The 18,256-nt window shown below is 39.1% G+C and overlaps 1 protein-coding gene and 1 long non-coding RNA gene across 11 annotated transcripts in view; one reads left to right on the forward strand and one right to left on the reverse strand.

Moving 5' to 3' along the window:
* Positions 1–18,256, forward strand: part of LOC133276290 (uncharacterized) — a 380,765-nt gene that overhangs the window by 25,324 nt on the left and 337,185 nt on the right. The window lies entirely within an intron of this gene.
* Positions 1–18,256, reverse strand: part of CTBP1 (C-terminal binding protein 1) — a 249,873-nt gene that overhangs the window by 18,871 nt on the left and 212,746 nt on the right. For all 10 annotated transcript variants that reach the window (XM_061466796.1, XM_061466802.1, XM_061466855.1 and 7 more), the window contains 2 exons: positions 7,966–8,110; positions 4,004–4,210 (listed from right to left, as the gene is read on the reverse strand). In XM_061466796.1, the coding sequence (XP_061322780.1) occupies positions 4,004–4,210; positions 7,966–8,110 (352 nt within the window). The remainder of the gene's footprint in view (positions 1–4,003; positions 4,211–7,965; positions 8,111–18,256) is intronic.

The following is an 18,256-nucleotide window of genomic DNA, read 5'->3' on the forward strand; positions in this document are numbered from 1 at the left end:
TACAACACTTTTTTTTCCTTTCCTGAAAAGCTACAGAACTCTCTCAGGCATTAAGAAGGGCTCAAAAGCTACCTCAGCACATCAAGAGCAACAGAACAGCACACAAAGCATCCCACCTGCAGGACAAGTTTGTCTTACAAGCACTTACAATTGCTATGAACAGTCATGGCTGCTTCCAGCGAATGTAAATTCTGAAGTTTACAACATTAATTTAACTTTTTAGTCTGCAGTGTGGGAAGAATGTAGAAAATACGGCATACAACTGGAAAAAGAAGCAAACAGGAACACAAGCACAGGCTTCAAAGCCACAAAGTCCTAGCAAAGCCCATGCATCATTCCAATGACAGAAGTGTGAAGAGAGACTGAAAAATGCCTGGGTCTCCTGTAACAATCCAACCCATCTACTCTGCCCCAAGTCTCACTGTTTGCAGCTGCCTCTGACCCTCACCTTGCCAATGACCTGATTTGAGGGTGACAGTACAGTAGCTGCAGCTGACAATGACCCCTGCTCCGCTCTTTGTCAAAGAATGTGCATCTCATGCTGGTATTACAAAGTTCCACAAAATTCCCTTGATACTGTGGAAATGTTGATGACCTGCCTGCACACTTCCATGGAAGGAAAAAGTGCTTTCACTTAGCAGCTCTTTCCTGCCTATGCAACAGTAATGGAGAATCTGGGTAATTTTTCCTCCCTCTTGGAGAACTCTGAAATGTGGAGAGAGCAATTTTGCTGTATTTCCTGCTGAGCACATTAACAGAGCTAGTGAGACCGCCAAGAGTACATCATTTATTGCATAGTAATACCACCCAACTCTCAAGCCTTAATATTGCCTGAAAATGCAGACTGGTATTTTGTCCAACATCTAGTTTAACGTGGGACTATTGAGGGAACAGAGCAGGTGAGGAAAGACAAACTGAGCAATGACATTCATTGCACTGTGAAGACAGATGTACTTGGAGGAATTTCACCTCTCTTGAGTGAGGAAATGCATTAGCTATTAGTCATCAGCATTTGTAACTGGGAAGGAAAAGGAAGGGAGTGTGACTTCAGTGCCTTCACTGCTATAAAATCATCACTACAGAAGAACCAGTTCCAGGTACCTATCATCCAGGTTCTTACAGGCTGCTCATAAATATTCTCATTTTGAAAGAAAAACACTAAATATCTAGATATAAGGTGAAAAGGTAGCTTCCCCCCCACCTCAATGCAGGGCTTATTATCCACACTTGCGATGCATCACTTGAAATATAGGACACTGGATAGTAATAAAGATTTAAAGTGACAAAGACAGCCGTTCAATGATGTGATATTATTATTTATGTAAGGCTCAAAGAATCACACACTTCATAATGACAGAAAGAAACACAGGCTCTGCCCTAAGGAGCTCAGAGGCTAACCAAACAACAAAACAATGATGGATGGTATCCTACAAGCAGATGAAGGAGGTATTATGTTGTTGAGTCTCTGCTTATCTTCAAGCTCAACACAAGCAGAGGACGAGAGATGGGGTTAACTTTAAAGGAGAAGCATAGAGTAATAGGATTAGGCAGGACAGACCAAGTGTCAAAGCAGGAATATGCATGCAAGGAGGCAAAGAAAAGAGAGTGGGTGATGGCAAGAAGGCGGCAAGTGAGTCATGAAACTTGGCTAGACCAGTGGATAAGGAAGTGAGTAGCTGAAGGTTTGGAGGGAATGACTATGTCATTCCCTAGCACAGAGACAGGCAAGAGCTAGAGTGTTTCTCTTTGGCAAAATGAGAGAAAAGCCCAGGAACAGACGTGAAGAAGGTCTGGAGTTAGCATTTACAGCAGCAAAGTGATAAATTTAAGCAACCCACTGCTGAAGAGACCACGATTTCAAGACAAAAATAGCGAAACGTAGCTGTGGTTGAGATATGACATGATCTCAGACACACATTAACGAGAAAGTACAGAAACAGCGACGCTGCCGAGAACTAGAGAAAGGGCCTTAGTAAGAGATGACGAGAATCATTAATTTTGTGTGCAATACGTTCACTTCTCAGCCTCTCAGTGGTGCATCACTTCTGACGTTGATATGTCTAAATAACAAAGTAATAAACTGAGGCAAAACGACAGACATAGGAAGAGGCCTCTAGTAGAGAAATATGACCTAAGGGCAACAGCCTTTTGAAGGTGATTGTAAATACACATTTTAGTCTGAAACTAGAGACAGGAAGCCTCTTGCAATGATCTATAATAGAAAAGAGTGTATCACAGTCCAAGTGCCTGAAGTGCTCAAACATAAAGTCTAGTACAGCTCTACTTCTGTATCTTCTAAGACCACATTCTTGTCCTTCATGAACATATAGCAGTTTGTGAGAACAGGTCAGTATTAAAATGTTGTGCCTATTCACATGCATGCACAAAAAGAAACAGTGGAAATCTTCCAAACTGACTTTAAAACTTAATTTTCCCTGAAATTATTAATATTCTACTGTAGGAAGAGACATAGAAACAATAAATGGCTAGATAAAACGGTTAATAACTGTGACAGATGTGCACCTTTACAATCAGATTTTTCTAGCCTTTTAATATACTTAAAACATGATTTGTATTTAATGATGCACCCAAAGAGCTTGCTTTTTAAAACTAAACCCCAAACCTAGCATTTTATGTCGCTTTACGCACATATTGGCAATCTGATTATCCCTTAATTTCTCTATAGTTTTCAGTCAGTCACTGAAAAGCAACACACACAAAATTCACTTAAGGAAATCAATAACCAATGATATTTTTTTCTAATCTCAGTCTGGAATCTGTGCAATATGGGAAAAAAAAGAAGCAATGCCAACAGGACAGCCATCTCCAGCAAATGTGCACAGAGGATGTGAGCTAAGGCTTGGGCTTCAAAAAAGAGGTATGCATTTCCATTTTTAAACACTGCAGGTGATTGTCTATTATTTATGTACAGATGCTATGACTGTGAGTGCAATGATCACTGTGTGTTTCAATGAGGTGCATAATTACACGGGTATAGATTTGAGAAAGCAACTTCGTGACTAACTTCTTGAAAGTCATATTTTGAAGGCAATTCTTTTGACTGTGAAGATGTTTCTGGTGTGCTGCATACTCATTTAAATGAGTACTATGTAACTCCAGTCTATTTTCAGCTTCCACAAGTAAAGAGTTTGTAGCTTGAGTTATTTGACAGCAACGTGTAACTGGAAAAGTCATTTAAGTGTGATGCCTTGTTGTCAAAGTTGTATTATTAATTCCTGTGGATGAATACCACAGCAATTACATCCACAGTCTATCAGATCTCTGGTAAGACAAGCACATGACTGAATAATTTTTATATAGAAACTGACTTGCTTGTTTTTCTTCCCTACTTCTGAAACAGACACTAATTAATTCATCTCAAGTAAGCCTGTCCATCTGTTAGATGCTGAAACACATTTAGGGCCATTCAGAGAGGTAAGTAGGTGATTTTATTAGGTCTGGAAACATTTCAAACTTTCTTGCATATTTTTTTCCTCTCATTCGAGCTGAAATACAATTTCAGATGCAGCTCAACCACACACATGAAAGAATTGCTCTGCAGGCTGTTACTGCAGCAAAGGCTTTTCAGATATGTTAAAAACAGTATAAGGAAAAAAGCAGAAACAAAACCAGATATGACAGCAGACTAGAAATAAAACATATACATTGACACCAGTGACACCAGGCTGAAGCAGCAGCATCCTTGTCCTGGAAAAGGGAATTGATGGTGTCTCCTCTTAAACAAGTGTGCCTCACATCAGCGAATACAACAGAAAGCTGTATGGAAATTCAAAGAATTACTTAGAGATTATCAGCAACTAAGTTCAGTTTTTCTGAGGGAAATGATGTCTAAGGGACATACATTTGAGATATATAAACTCCAGGAACGGCTGACATGGAAATGAATGAACTAAGTGTTCAGTTTTTATAGCTCAAATCTTCTTCATTTTGTTTAAAGCAGTGAAAGGTGAGGAGTATTCAACCACCACTCAAGCCAACTTACCTAATCCAATAATGCCCAAGGTCTCCCCTCTGATCCTGGCAGCTCCAGAAGCCACTTCCCGAATCTGTTCAACGCTCTGTACTCTCGTGCCTTCTCGCAAGGCCTGGTGTAGCCAGGTGGTTCGCCTGTACAGGTTCAGAATGTGGCACATGGTAGAATCTGCTGTTTCTTCTACAGAGGCAGCTGGCACATTACACACTGCGATCCCTGCAAAGAGTGGGGGAAAAGGATACCAGTTGCCAAACATTCCTTACTTTTTCATATTTAACAGCAAATTCAGAAGTATGAGATTTAAATTTACAGATTTAATTTTGCCCAAATACTAGGTTTCTGACTGTAATGGCAGACAGAATACTTGACATAACAGTTGATAAATACACACAAACATATTTTTTTTCTGATTTTTCTATTACTATTTATTGTGTTTTCAAACTAAGGCAAACACTAAGCAGACCACTGAAACCACAAAAGGCAATACTAAAGATGTCAGACAAGTTTACAATGCAAGTCTTGGTGTTTTACATGCACACTGAATTAGGTGTTTTGGACAGCAAAGAGAAGTCTGCCTTGCGCTCAAAAGTGAGGTTAACGGTCATTGTTACGGTTATCTATCTATACAAGATACCTTAGGTATCTATACAAGTTCTAAAGAATATAAAATAATTCATAATGACAGCTATTCTTATAAAGACCTCACAGGATGACTCTTAGTATTTCCAATTCACGTATGGGTAATCATGACACAGGGAGGGACAATTTGTTTTGTGTTGGAAACGGGTTTGTACAATCACACCAAACAGAACCCAGGTCCTTTCCCGGTCTCTCAAATTAAGGAGATAACCCATCTAACTGTCATTAGGCACTCAAGTATTTTTCATTTCAAAAAACACATCAGGATTGTACCTGCATGCAAGTTACACCATTCTGCTTTTTACCTTCCAGTACTCAAAATACAGGGCACTTAAGCAAAATGGTTACTTCAGAGTTTGTGTCCTTTCTGACTTCTTTCTCTTTACTCTATTTCCTACATGTTCTCTCTCTAATCAGCAGCTCCCACAAATGTTTGTCTCTCAGTTCTGCTGACTGAGATCACAAGCAGTGTAATTTCATGGTGGAGAAAAAAAGTGTTTTGTATCCTAAAAAACACCCTAATACAGTTTTCACTTTCTGGTTGTTCGTGTTTTTACATAAATAAATATTCAATGAGTCTTCTGCTAACGCCAGTATAGCTTATGAAGCAAGGAAAAACACATTCTCTTCAATAATAATAATAACAGTAATCTGACAAATAATAAGCTCATACCATATTTATCTATGTTTTACATTCAAATGCCTTCAGTCTGCTGCCCAGTACTTTTTTACAGCTTGCTTTACATCAGTAAAAACCAACATGCGGAACATGCAGAACTGTTTTTCTTTCCTCTGCTGTGGAGATACAGTGTCTGCTGAGTCACTGCTCTTAGACTTAGAAACCAAGACAAACCAGCATCATTTGCTGGAATATTAATCTTGGCATCGTGCTAACATCAATGGTAGCATGAAACTCACCAGTTTTTCTTTGACCAGGGAAAAAACCACGAGTGGGGGGAAAAGTACAAGACTGAAGAGTAGCATCCCTTTAAGTGCATTGTATGAAACAGCTGCATTTGTTTATATAAAAAGTCTTTTTCATGGAGGAAAAATGCAGGTTTTAGATGGCAAAACAAATTTAATAAGCATGTCTCCTGATAGCTGGCATCAACAAAATAATGCTTTAAAGAGAGCTTAAAGAGTTATATTACATATTTGGGAAGGGAAATAAGTAACTGAATTCACTGGACACCTTCCTCCCTAACAGGTTTTCTTACGAGACTTGAGGAACAAAAGTCAAGTAATTTCTCTCCTAAACCGTAGGAATTTCTTTTTCCCTCTGCCCCCTAGCTTTAAAACCAGCTTACTTCTGAAAGGCAGAAGCATGGTAAACCAAAGAGAGTATCAAAAGAGGGGCAAGGATATGAAGAGACATTTCACAGGGGAAAGGACAGCACACTCTTATCGCATGTCCATCACTCCTATGGCCCCTTCCCTTTCCCCTTTTCGCACCACTTTCAGTGATCTTGTGCAGAGGTTCAGTGCTGAAATGCTGGAAAATGCAGGAGCCAACGGGCATCACCCTGACTCCCACTTCATTCGCATCCAGCTACACTCACAACTTCTACATATTTTCCAGTCAATAATTAATAAAGTGGAGAAAAAGCAGACTAGATCGTAAAGTTTTTATCCAAGAAATATGTTTTCATGCATTTTAAGAAGAGTAAAAGCACTAACATGAGACTAATACTTCACAGCAAAAGTTGGTAACAACCCCGTGAGGCAGCTCTATGACAAATAACTCAAAAAGTTACTATGGAAGCTCAGGAATGTGTCAGACTTTGTGGTCTATACACTGTATTTCAAGAGTGAATCAAAGCTTTTTAAAAGAGCAATTAACTCTCATATTACCTCCTTGAGATGCGTATTATTTGCATTAGGTTCAACAAATGGAAAGTGATTTGTCCCTCTAGAGGTGAGTTACTGTTTAATTCCAAGCATTTCACCCTAACTATTAAAATGAGACCTTTTACACTGTAAAAATTCCAGCATTTACTGGCTTCTGATAGAGAACAATTATTTTTCATAAATACTGGAATGCACTATCAAGATGGATTCCAACTGCGTAACTCAGTCTAATCGCAACATAGGAACTGAATCATTAGGAATGTGGCCATTTAGCATTTCATACAAATGAGAATTTCCCAAATCTGCTGTACTCTGGCTTGAAGCCTTATGCGGATGCATTTGAATTATAAGCTTGGGTTACAGTCCAGCATGGAAACTTGCAGAAACAAGCCCACAAACCTGCAAAGCTTTTCCTCTTACAAGAGATGCTCCGCATAAATCGGGCTGGTCAGGGCCTTTGATATGTACCTAGATTTTGGCTTTTGATCTAGGATTTTACCCCAGGCCAATCTCTATGTATATATGTGTTTTCTAGAGCTCACAATACACATGTCTAACTGTGGCACTATTTACAGTATGCAGGAACACAGCCTTGCAGACTTTTGGACTTGATCTGTTCTTCACAGAAACTCACAAAGAAGTTGTTAGCCTCTGCATGCTGAGCAAACTACACAACCATTAAAACCAGCTGATTATTTTACTATCATTTACTGATAAACAGATCGTACTACATCTCCTCACTACAACAACGTTATTATTAGGACTACCCACTGTCCCATTGAAATAAACACCTCCAAGATCTTCCCAGAGCATAATGGGAAACATACTTGGTCACCTCAACCTTAGAAAAGAAACAAAGAAAACATAGTGGTAGCCTGACCTGGAGACTATAGCTAAGAGATGGTTTACCTTAAGTAAGAAAAGTACAAATCAGACTGTTGCTTTTTTACAGTGAAACACCAAGCACCATCTCCTCAAAGCTCCAGTATCTGAATTCATTCTGAGGCAGCAACAACTAATTCTCCTATAAAATCAATATTTCTACTTTATGGAGTGGTTTCGTACTCAATCTCATGCATCATAAATAAGTCTCAGACAGTTGATAATGACCCTCATTTTTTATTCAAACAGTAGTAGTAGTATGCCATGCTGAGGGAACTGTATTTTGTGATTAGATTACAGCATATGTAGTTAAAATATACAACCAGGGTGAAAAAGAAAGAGCTGAAAAATTATTCCCATACTACTTGAGTTTATATTGAACAGGCTGATTGCCATCCTGTCGCAAAGCTGTTAATATTATCACTTAATTAACTAATGCTAGTATCTCCATAATGATTTTGCAACACTTTGATGAGAAAATTATACAGCTTACATACTATGTTAGCATAAAATATACAGAAAACATTAATGCAAAGACTCAGACGCTATCAGATTTCTGGAGGCAAGCATAACATGTAAAATAATGTCTTTAACAGTCATACCTAAATCTCCAGCAGATTTGATGTCAATATTATCAAAACCACTGCCAATTCGGACAATTATTCGAAGTGCTTTAAATTTCTCCAGGTCTTCTCGTGTTAAAGTTATAGTGTGATACATCAGTGCACCCACTGCTTCATTTAGTACCTATAAATAAAATGGAAGAAAAAACACTTATTTGTTTTCTTTCTTAGGATCTCCTCTTTATCACATATACATATTTTCAGGTATAAAGACTGTAAAAGCATTACAACCAGGTCTTTCATTTTAAAGGTTATTTCTCCAATTATCTTCCAGTCTCTTGTTAGTCTTTTCCATCTGATGTATCTGTTCTAGCCTGATGAGATTAGCTTTAGAAGAACTAAGTGGCCAGAATTTGTGTTCTTATTAAGAGGGAAAACTCTTCTCACTTCACAGGAGATGCTCTGCATTACTGATCCCTAAGTACAAGCATCACTGGATTGCATCTGCACATGCAAAGGAAAATACAACATGGTAGCAAGCATTTTACGCTTAGGCAGCTGACATTCTGTTTTGAATAGAGTCACAGAACAGTATCTCTTCACCATACACACAGTGGTACAGGCATTCACCGCACTATTAAACCACTTGATACCTGAATAGAAAACATGAAGCAGTCATTACAGAACCCTTAGACAACAGAGACTGAAATCTGTGAATTCATACATAAGAACAAAGTGTTTGTCCCTTTACTTTCTTGTACTACAACTAATGGGAAACTGGATGTCATATAAATTGGTATAACTGGGATGTCAAACTAGACATTAACAAGAGAAAAAAGCACCCCTAAGAAATGAGAAACTGTACCAAAGCAAAAATGTTGCAAAAGAGAAAGAAAGAAAAAAGAGAAATAGAGAGACCATGCTAAAAAAGCAAGTATAGAGAGGACCTGAAAGGTCTGAAACCACAGAATGGTTTGGGCTGGTAGGGGCCTTTAGAGATCATCCAGTTCCAACCCCCTGACACAGGCAGGGGGACTTTCCACTGGAGCAGCTTGCTCCAAGCCCCATCCAACCTGGCCTTGAATACTGCCAGGGATGGGCACTGGGCAACCTGTGCCAGGGCTTCACCACCCTCATAGTGAACAATTTCCTCTAATATCTAATCTAAATATATGCAAATTGGAGAATTTCACTTCTCTAAATGTCTACCTTCACTGCAGTACCCAATATCCTCATCATTCTATGAGATGAAACCCATGCACAAATCATTTCAATATTTAAGCTAGCTATAACAACTTCAAGAGGCTCCTATGATGCGCTTCACAAAGTTCTGCAGAGGCTCTGAATTTCTCTATTGAATAGACTTTTGGGTCTGGTACATGTACAGATTCTGGCATCTGAGCCCTTTCAGCTCATCCGAGCACTGAAACTGGTGGAAGCTAAGATCTGCAGCACTAATTTTTGAAATTAAAATACAGGAAGAAAAATCTTTAAAGAAACTAAAAACCGACTCGGACTATGAAAGAAAACTGCTTCTTACTGAACACCTTACCAAATGAGTTATGCTATTTCAACAGGTGTTCCTGGATTGGTAACCCCAGTTTTAAGTCAGATAAAGACCAGAATCCTTTAAGCAGAATCTGGACTTACTTGGAAAAGAACTTGGAAAAGAAAAAAAAAAAAGAGAGAAATCGCACATCTTTAAAGAATGTGGCTACAGCGTAATTCAAAGAACAGCTCTGATCTTATACATGATTACACACAAAAGCCTCCTGGATTTTAATGGTACAAACAAGTCCTTTAGAGATTACATCTAGCAGCCACCAGTCAGAGAGACTGCACTCATCAGAACGTGTTTCCTTGAGCTGTTACACAGGGTTAAAAAAAAACAAACCAGTTTATTGGTTTTGCTTCTACAGCAACATTACAGTTGGTATGGACCAAGCCAAAGCCCATGCCTGAGGCAGCCTGCACAAGAAACAGTCCCTCTTAAAAACCAAAATGCCCTCAGGTGTTTTTTTCCCATTAATTCCCAAAAGAAAATTGTTTCAAAATCTCACAGTTCAAATTATATGAAAATTTCTTCTCATTTCCAGTCTCAATGCAGTCACAGTCCAGCTTGCATCCATTTGTTCTGGCACCAGTGCTGGCCATTTGCTTAAATTGCGCTTTTTCTCCTTGGTGTTTACAATCCAGATGTATTTATAGACAACGATCATAGCCCTCTCAGCATTTTTCTGACCAGACTTCATAAGCCTAGTCCTTCCACTCCTGCCTAGGATGATGCCCTTCTACCCCTTGGATTAAATTTAACACTTTCCCACTGTGCTCATACAAGTCTAATCTCAATTCTTCAGTGGGTGACACACAACTGCACCCTCTGTGCTACTAAGATCTCCCTCCACAGACTTACACCAACACTAGCATGGTCAGCAGCAGTGTACGTACTCGAAACCTCATTCTAATGAAGTCTCAACATGATTTGTGACGTTTCTGCACAGCCAACATCACATCCTTTGACCAACACACAAATCCAGATCCTTCTCCCTGAAGCATGTGTTTCACATTTCCCAATTTTTTGGTAGGACTTCTTTCTCCAAGCCACAGCATGTGTTACTCCAAGCCTCTAGGTCCTCAAGTTCCTTATGACATCCTGGTTCTCTCCACTTTGCCATGTCCTCCGCTCTATTTTATCACATACATCTCCTCCAGTCACTCCAAAGTTGCTCTAGAATGTCTGTGATGTAGGAGATAATATCTTCTATGTAGGTGTCTGAAGCAAAAACTGAAGTAGCTTAGAGCTTACAAGAACACACCTAAGGCTCCTATGACAGCCAGACTCTCCTCTTCCAGGCTGGAAAAGCCCAATGGCGCGTATGGTTTTGTGTGTGTAAAACAGAGAACTGTTTTAAGGACTGCATTCAACAGCTAAAGACAGCTGAAGCGGCTCAGACATTTGTGTTTTAAAATCAGAGTGTTTCATTTGGGAAGCAGCTTTTCACTTCATAATCATACATATTTTATTAACTCAGCCAATCAAATTTGGACTCTAAGAGCACCAGTCTGGACCCATTACACTACATTTTGAGCCCATCTAGGTTATGGCTTGGCACTAGGAGGAAACAGGAAAGTACTGGAAGGGTTGTGAATGCGCTCAATTAAAGGAAAAAACATTTCTCAACTATGGCTTAACACTGGCAATAGCCATTTCCACACACAGTTATTTACCCATCATGTGGGATATGGAACAAACAGATGTAAATGACAAATCTTTTAGATTGTCCTTTCAGTGTTTGAGGCTCTCCTAGGATTACGCACAAGTCATCAAGGAAATCCACTGCCAAAAATGTCATATTCTGCAACTGTGTATTATTTTACATTAATTTGAGAATTAAATCCTACTTGTTTTTTTGCAACTGGCCATGAGATTTAAGCATGCCAAAAAGGCAGAAAATAACAGCTGAAAATGTGAAGTTATAAACATTCATCAATGCTGAATGTTTCTCAATGCCACTTACAGATTTAAAAAGCAAATAGTGAAAGTTCCTGTATTGCGGAATTATTTGTACATATGATATTCTAAGCCATTACATATACCAAATGCACACAGTGAAGTTTGACAAGCTTGTCAACGAGTAAAATCAAAACTTGACCTAAATCCAAGTATAACACATGAAACTGAAATACAGCATAAATGTGAACACTTCTGGAAAATTGAATAATCTCTAGAGAAGAAATAACTGTGCATAGGAGTCATTTACTGATCACTTACAGAAGCACACCCAGTGGTGGATTCATGAGAGAAACAGGGAGTATATGTGGGGTTTTTCCACCGTTTTCCGTAACTTGACTGATACAACATTCACCAATAGTACAATTTTATTGCAAAGATGCCAACTCACATCAGTTTGAGTGAGACAACATATTTAACAAGCAACACAAAGTTCAGATGAGCCCAGATCTGTGGCAGTCAGACAATACCCCTTCATGATCTCTCGCCAGGAAAGGCCACAGGCAAAACGTGATAGGGAAGAAGCAGAGTTTGCTGTGTGCCTTCAACGGCCATTCCTGCTTTCATCCAACTACAACTGTGCTTTCGTGGAAGAAAGAATCCAAGATAAAAGTTTAAACAGAGGACATGACTTGGCTGCCTTCTGTGACCCATCTGCATCATTTCTGTTCCTTCAGACTTACTTCCAGGTGAAGCTACAGCACACTGCTTGTTGAAAGTCTTTTTCATACGCTCTGCAGTGAGCTGACATCCTTTCCAGTCACAGCTGCTCAGACAGGTCTTGCTGCTGTTCAACCTCAAAATGACTACTCTGCTTTCACACCATGCTAGGTCTCCAAGGCTCTTAAGAGACCATATGACACTGCAGTAGACATATGAGACCAAGGCTCTTAAGAGACCACATGACACATCTCTATTTCAAAGAATTCAACGTATCTCAAGGACTGAATACTGAAGGTTGAAATCCTTTTTAAACATCTTCCTATCTGTTTTTTCTTACCTCATTTCAGCACCAGGTTATTTCAGCCAAAACACTGCATAGTCACCACTGCAACACACCACTGCCTTGTGTAATTTGGGGAAGAACATCTTATTTTTACAAAAAAAGCATAAACATATCATAACAGCAAGGCCTCCTCTTTGGTCATCTAAAGACACACCACTAGATTTCTAGTAGTGAAACTAGATTTCTACTAGATGACCTTTAAGGTCCCTTCCAACCCAAACCATTCTGTGATTTTACTATGAGAAACTGAACTCAGAAGCATATGGATCAAATCTAGAATACAGAAACATAACCTAGTATGTAAACTGCCGAATTCCTTCAATGCAGAGACAGAACATAAATTACATCTTGAATATAACAAGGTATCATAATTTAAGGAAAAAATACTTCTAGAAAATCATCACTAGAACGTGATCACAATATTTCACCTGGTTCTAGCAACTGCATGTTTTGGACTTGGAATCTATATGTCATCTCCAAAAAGTATGCTGCAGTGTCACCAAAGCACCAAAGATATTTTGCACATTTGGGTAAAAAAAAACCTATATCTAAATGGAGTAGCCCCCTGCAATATTTCACTTACAAGAAGCAGCTGCACATCAAACTTGTGATCAACAAGGGAAAAGCTGCAGCCAAACTGTAGCTACTCTCAAAGCCTCACTACAACATAACAAAGGGTCCACATGAAACTAATGCCATTAAAACTCAAAAGAAAAGCCAGTGTGCTCACATGCTGTTTAGTAGGTCTCCAAACCTCTGATGGTTTGTGCTGATTTTTATGAGTTCCTATTTCACTTTACAAGACTATCAGCTCGATGTTAGGTTTCTACGGCCCACAGTGCTGACAGTAACCTATGCACTTCATGATATGCACTTTATTCAGCCAAGATACTGTCTTGTATCTTTAGTGTCTTAGTGCAGACACTAAATAATACTTACATTTATACTCTACAAATATATACAAATATAAATAAGTATTTCATATAAACATAAGTAAAACTTACTTGAAAGCTCCTGAAAACACTCTAAATCCCTGTATATTGACACACTGTATATACTACATACATATATAGATGATACATATATTTAAAAGGACTAGAAATAAGCTACTATTGAAAAATATATACATATACATACAAACACACTTCAGAAATAACATGCATAGTCTATAGCAAGCTTCCTTTTAAAAACTGTATTGAAGCCAGTCTTTCAAACCCAGGATTTATCTGCAGTTTAATGCCAGCAGTCAATCTGAGACTATAGGCCCTGAAAACACTTTTACTAAATAAAAGATTTTAATCAAAAATATTTAACAGGCCTTCTGTGTGTTACCTTGTCTGTTCTATTAGTAAGACTGATCTGGGCTCCATTTCAGTTCAAGTCTATCTGATGGATTGAACAGCTAGACCAAAGGATCGTTATGGCATGAAAGTCACTGATGACAATGCATCAACCCACACAACTCTGTCCCAAAAAAACTGTTAATCATCACCAGCAATTTTCAAGCCCAAATGGTCCTTAGTAGAACCTGCTATTTGGAAACGAAAGGAAAAGGAATTTGATAACCAACTGTATTAGAATCTAATCTGTCTGTAAAATTGATATACGCTGCTTGCTGGGTAAAGCAGCACTTTCATTCTGCTTTTTAAAGGGTACATGTTCAGAGGAGGCACTGGCAGCCTGCCCCTTCCTGTAATGCTGCACTTGACCTGTAATAGTGCCACAGGCAAATCGAACAGATGTTGGCACAAGGGTCATTGAACACAAATACTGATTTTGTATACATCCTTACTGCGATAGCTCTGTGTTAACTACTTCACTGTATAATGAGGTATAACAAAAGTTTTTAGGATTTCCTTTGTCTTAATTTTTTCAAAGTCTTTCAGAAAGAATCTGATCCAAGGCTCATTCAGTTTCCATATATTTACAAGGGTCTGGATCGGGTCTGAGGTGACAACATACTCCCAAGTATACATTACTGTTCAGAACAAGGGAGCTTCCTTTCAATCTATACCCTTTGAGAATTTAATTTTGATAGAAGAACTAAAATGCTGCAACTGCATGATGAACATAAACAGCACTTGATGGTACAACGCAAGATTGCAGCTTTACTCCTAAACAAAGAAGGATCTGAAGCTGGAAGAATTATCTTATTTAGCCACTGATATAATAGAAACAAATCAAAGCCTCAGCTGAACAAGAGCACCATTCTTGATTTGTTTGTAATCAGTTTCAAAACATTTGTTGCATTATGAAAGCTCTTCAGCTCTTCTTTGAAACAGTCTCAGATAAAGCTGTAATGACTGGAGCTGTTTGTACATTTAATTCCTCTGTAAAAGCATGATTGAATAATTCCAAGTCCTACACCACGCAATAGGAAGTTCAGCTTTTAATTGTTTTTAACTTAAACTAAAAATATGGAAATGTAGTATCCCTGTGAAGATTATCTTCTGCTTTTTGTAACAGGAGTCAAGGGATATGATACAGTCTTACTTAATCACTTGTCAGGCTGAAGCACAGGCTTACAAGACAATTTTCCCCACTTCCAACCAAGTAACCTATTTATTCTCTTTAATGTTCTGGTGAACGGGGTATCTACATGAAGCAGTAAATCCAGCCAAAAACACACCCTTTTCTTCTTCTACCTGATTTGAGACAAGATGTAGGAAACCACATAATTACAGGAAAAAAGAGAATGAGAAAATGTACACAGCTTCAAGCAAACTCTTGACTTCTTGCCAGCCTTTCTGGATCAGGTCCGAGGTGACAACTTACTCCCAAGTATACGTTACTGTTCAGAACAAGGCAGCTCCCTTTCAATCTGTATTCTTTGAGAATGTAAGATTTGTTTAAAGATCATTCCTAATCAGCTGAGCTTCTTTTTCATTTAGGTTTGCAAGAATCACTTTATTTTCTCTCTGCTCGGTTGAGTCTATTACCAGATCTTGCATATTACAGTTGTATTTATCCCTTTGGAGCTACACAGTGCACAGTAGAAGTCAGGAAGCCCAAAGAGTAAAGGCTTTGAACTCCAAAGACCTTAGGCAACACAAAGATGTCAAGGGTGTGCTTGAGACTGTGATGCCTTCAAAGGTAGAGAAGTAGAAAGAGCAATACTGCAGAAATCAGAAGTGCTTGGGTAGACTGCCAAGAAGCCAGGAAAATGTGAATGGCACTGAAAGAGGGATTGGAGAGGAAAAGACAGGGAGAGACAAAAGGGCACGAGGCAGTGAGAGCAAATCAACCTGGAATGAGAATGGAAGCAAGCTAATCGCTTTTAAACATTTATTTTGGATGAGCACCTGTATTTTTGGCAAAACAAACCAAAATACCACGTACATTTGAAAGTTACTGAGAAGACTGATTTACACACGGATCAATCGTAAAACAAAAAGCAGTTTAAACACAATGAGTAACTGTTATTGACAGTAATGCAATCTCTAAGAAAGAAATTTAACCACCAAAATCTTAAAGTACATTTTACCCTAAATGACATAAAGTTTCCTGATAAGATCCAGTGAACCGAGTTATCCCATGATACAGTCTCACAAACATAACAGTACTTGGAAGCAAAGCATAAACACGTCTGTTGCAGCCCTTCAGACTGGCTTGAAAACAAGCTGCTTTTTCTAAGGTGGGTGAGGGAAAGATAATATAACCAGTAAAACCTTACACAAGTCATTTCTGAAGAAGGGTTACAAATGTCCTCTAACTACAGTTACTTCAAACCCTTGGGTTGTACTCAGTAAATGTCAGTGTTCACTCAAGCACTGTAAGCCTGATTTTCAAAAGGAAGGAAATACACCTTCTCCATCCAACCTGTCCTCCAAAGCAGCAGCATGGGAAATGAACACTTTGACCTGAGATGAAGCAAGTTCTAACACACATTATCATTCACTTCTGCCTTTAAACAAGTTGCTTATTTTCCATACTTCCTCAGCCATAAAAAAGAATGACAAATGAACTCTGGCATAAGGGAACTGCTACAGAACTGCAACTCAGGCTTCACCCAATTTGGAGTAAACCCTCTTTAATTAGCACAGATGCTAACGCGTAACAGTGTTTGCTGCTTTTGACCCAAAAGAGAAATGGCATTCAAATCCTCATTTCCTTTCCTCCTTTCTGTATGTGTTACTATCTCTCAGCCTCCTTATTTCTCTATGAAAAATTATCTAGCTTGTGCTTTGCTCCCTCATAAACCACTACAGATTCTCCTTTCCCACTCTACTTCCTCTGTTCCCTGGCCATCTTAGAAACCAGTATTTCAAAACATCACCTGTCCCTGAAACCTTTTCATGAGCAGCAGAAATCCCTTCTTGGGATTCTAAAATGATCACTCCTCCAATGCCATCTCCTCACATGCCTGTGATGAAGGCTCCACACTTGCACAAGCTGAGTTTACATCAGTTCTTAGTTTCCCAGCCATCCTTTCGCAGTCTTTCACTACTTTCCTCCTTATTCGATTCTTAATACATGTCTTTTTTTCCCACTACATTCCTCTACAGCCAACCATGTAGGTGTATCAATGTCAATCACCTCTTTCAAACCCCATCCTGAATTGCCCAGTCTCTGCCCTGCCTCCTGCAACTACAGGCTGTCTAAATGTATCTTCTACCCTGTCACATTCAGCATCTCTTCTTAAAGACAAGAAATATGTGGAAGAAAAACTAAATTTCACCTTCTGCTTTCAGCAAGCTCTTCTCAAGACTAAACCTTTTCAGTCATCTCTTCTTCCACAATGGGGAACAGGCTTTTGCAAATTAACATCCATTATCAAAATCTGTATTTTAATTAACAGGACAACATTGTTTAGTATGGCCAGGAATGGACATTCATAAATACATGAACATCTTATATACTGCTTTAAATATGTAGTATTAGCTTTTATTATTATTAATTTCTAGTTTTGAAACCTTTCCCAAAAACAATATTTTTTAAATATACGGTATTATACAAGCACTATATATACATATATATCTCCAAAATAAGGTATTACACAAGCACTAATACACAGGTATTTCTCTACTGTAACTCTAAAGATGTGTAGAAAATAGCCCTTTTTGACAACAGAAGAAAACTTTTCACATAGAACTCTGAAAAGTGCTCCACAACTTCAGGAACTGATCTCTCAGTTTACATTAAAGTAACACAGTAAGAAAAAGGACTGGTGGTGTTGGTCGATGAGAAAATGAACATGAGCCGGCTTCAGTGTGCGCTCGCAGCCCAGAAAGCCAACCGTATCCTGGGCTGTATCAAAAGGAGCGTGACCAGCAAGTCGAAGGAGGTGATCCTGCCCCTCTACTCTGCTCTCCTGAGACCTCACCTGGAGCATTGTGTGCAGTTCTGGTGTCCTCAACATAAAACGGACATGGAACTGTTGGAACAAGTCCAGAGGAGGCCACGAGGATGATCAGGGGACTGGAGCACCTCCCGTATGAAGACAGGCTGAGAAAGTTGGGGCTGTTCAGCCTGGAGAGGAGAAGCTGCATGGAGACCTCATAGCAGCCTTCCAGTATCTGAAGAGGGCCTATAAGGATGCTGGGGAGTGACTCTTCATTAGGACTGTAGCAATAGGACAAAGGGTAACGGGTTAAAACTTAAACAGGGGAAGTATAGATTGGATATAAGGAAGAGTTCTTTCCTGTTAGGGTGGTGAGGCACTGGAATGGGTTGCCCAAAGAAGTGGTAAATGCTCCATCCCTGGCGGTGCTCAAGGACAGGTCGGACAGAGCCTTGGGTGACATGGTTTAGTGTGAGATGTCTCTGCCCATGACAGGGGGGGTGGAACTGGATGATTTTAAGGTCCTTTCCAA

This window comes from Pezoporus flaviventris, unplaced genomic scaffold, assembly GCF_033815535.1.
Source record: "Pezoporus flaviventris isolate CSIRO_AGI_PZ_B2104156 unplaced genomic scaffold, CSIRO_AGI_Pfla_v1 ptg000002l, whole genome shotgun sequence".
Classification (NCBI taxonomy): Eukaryota; Metazoa; Chordata; class Aves; order Psittaciformes; family Psittacidae; genus Pezoporus; species Pezoporus flaviventris.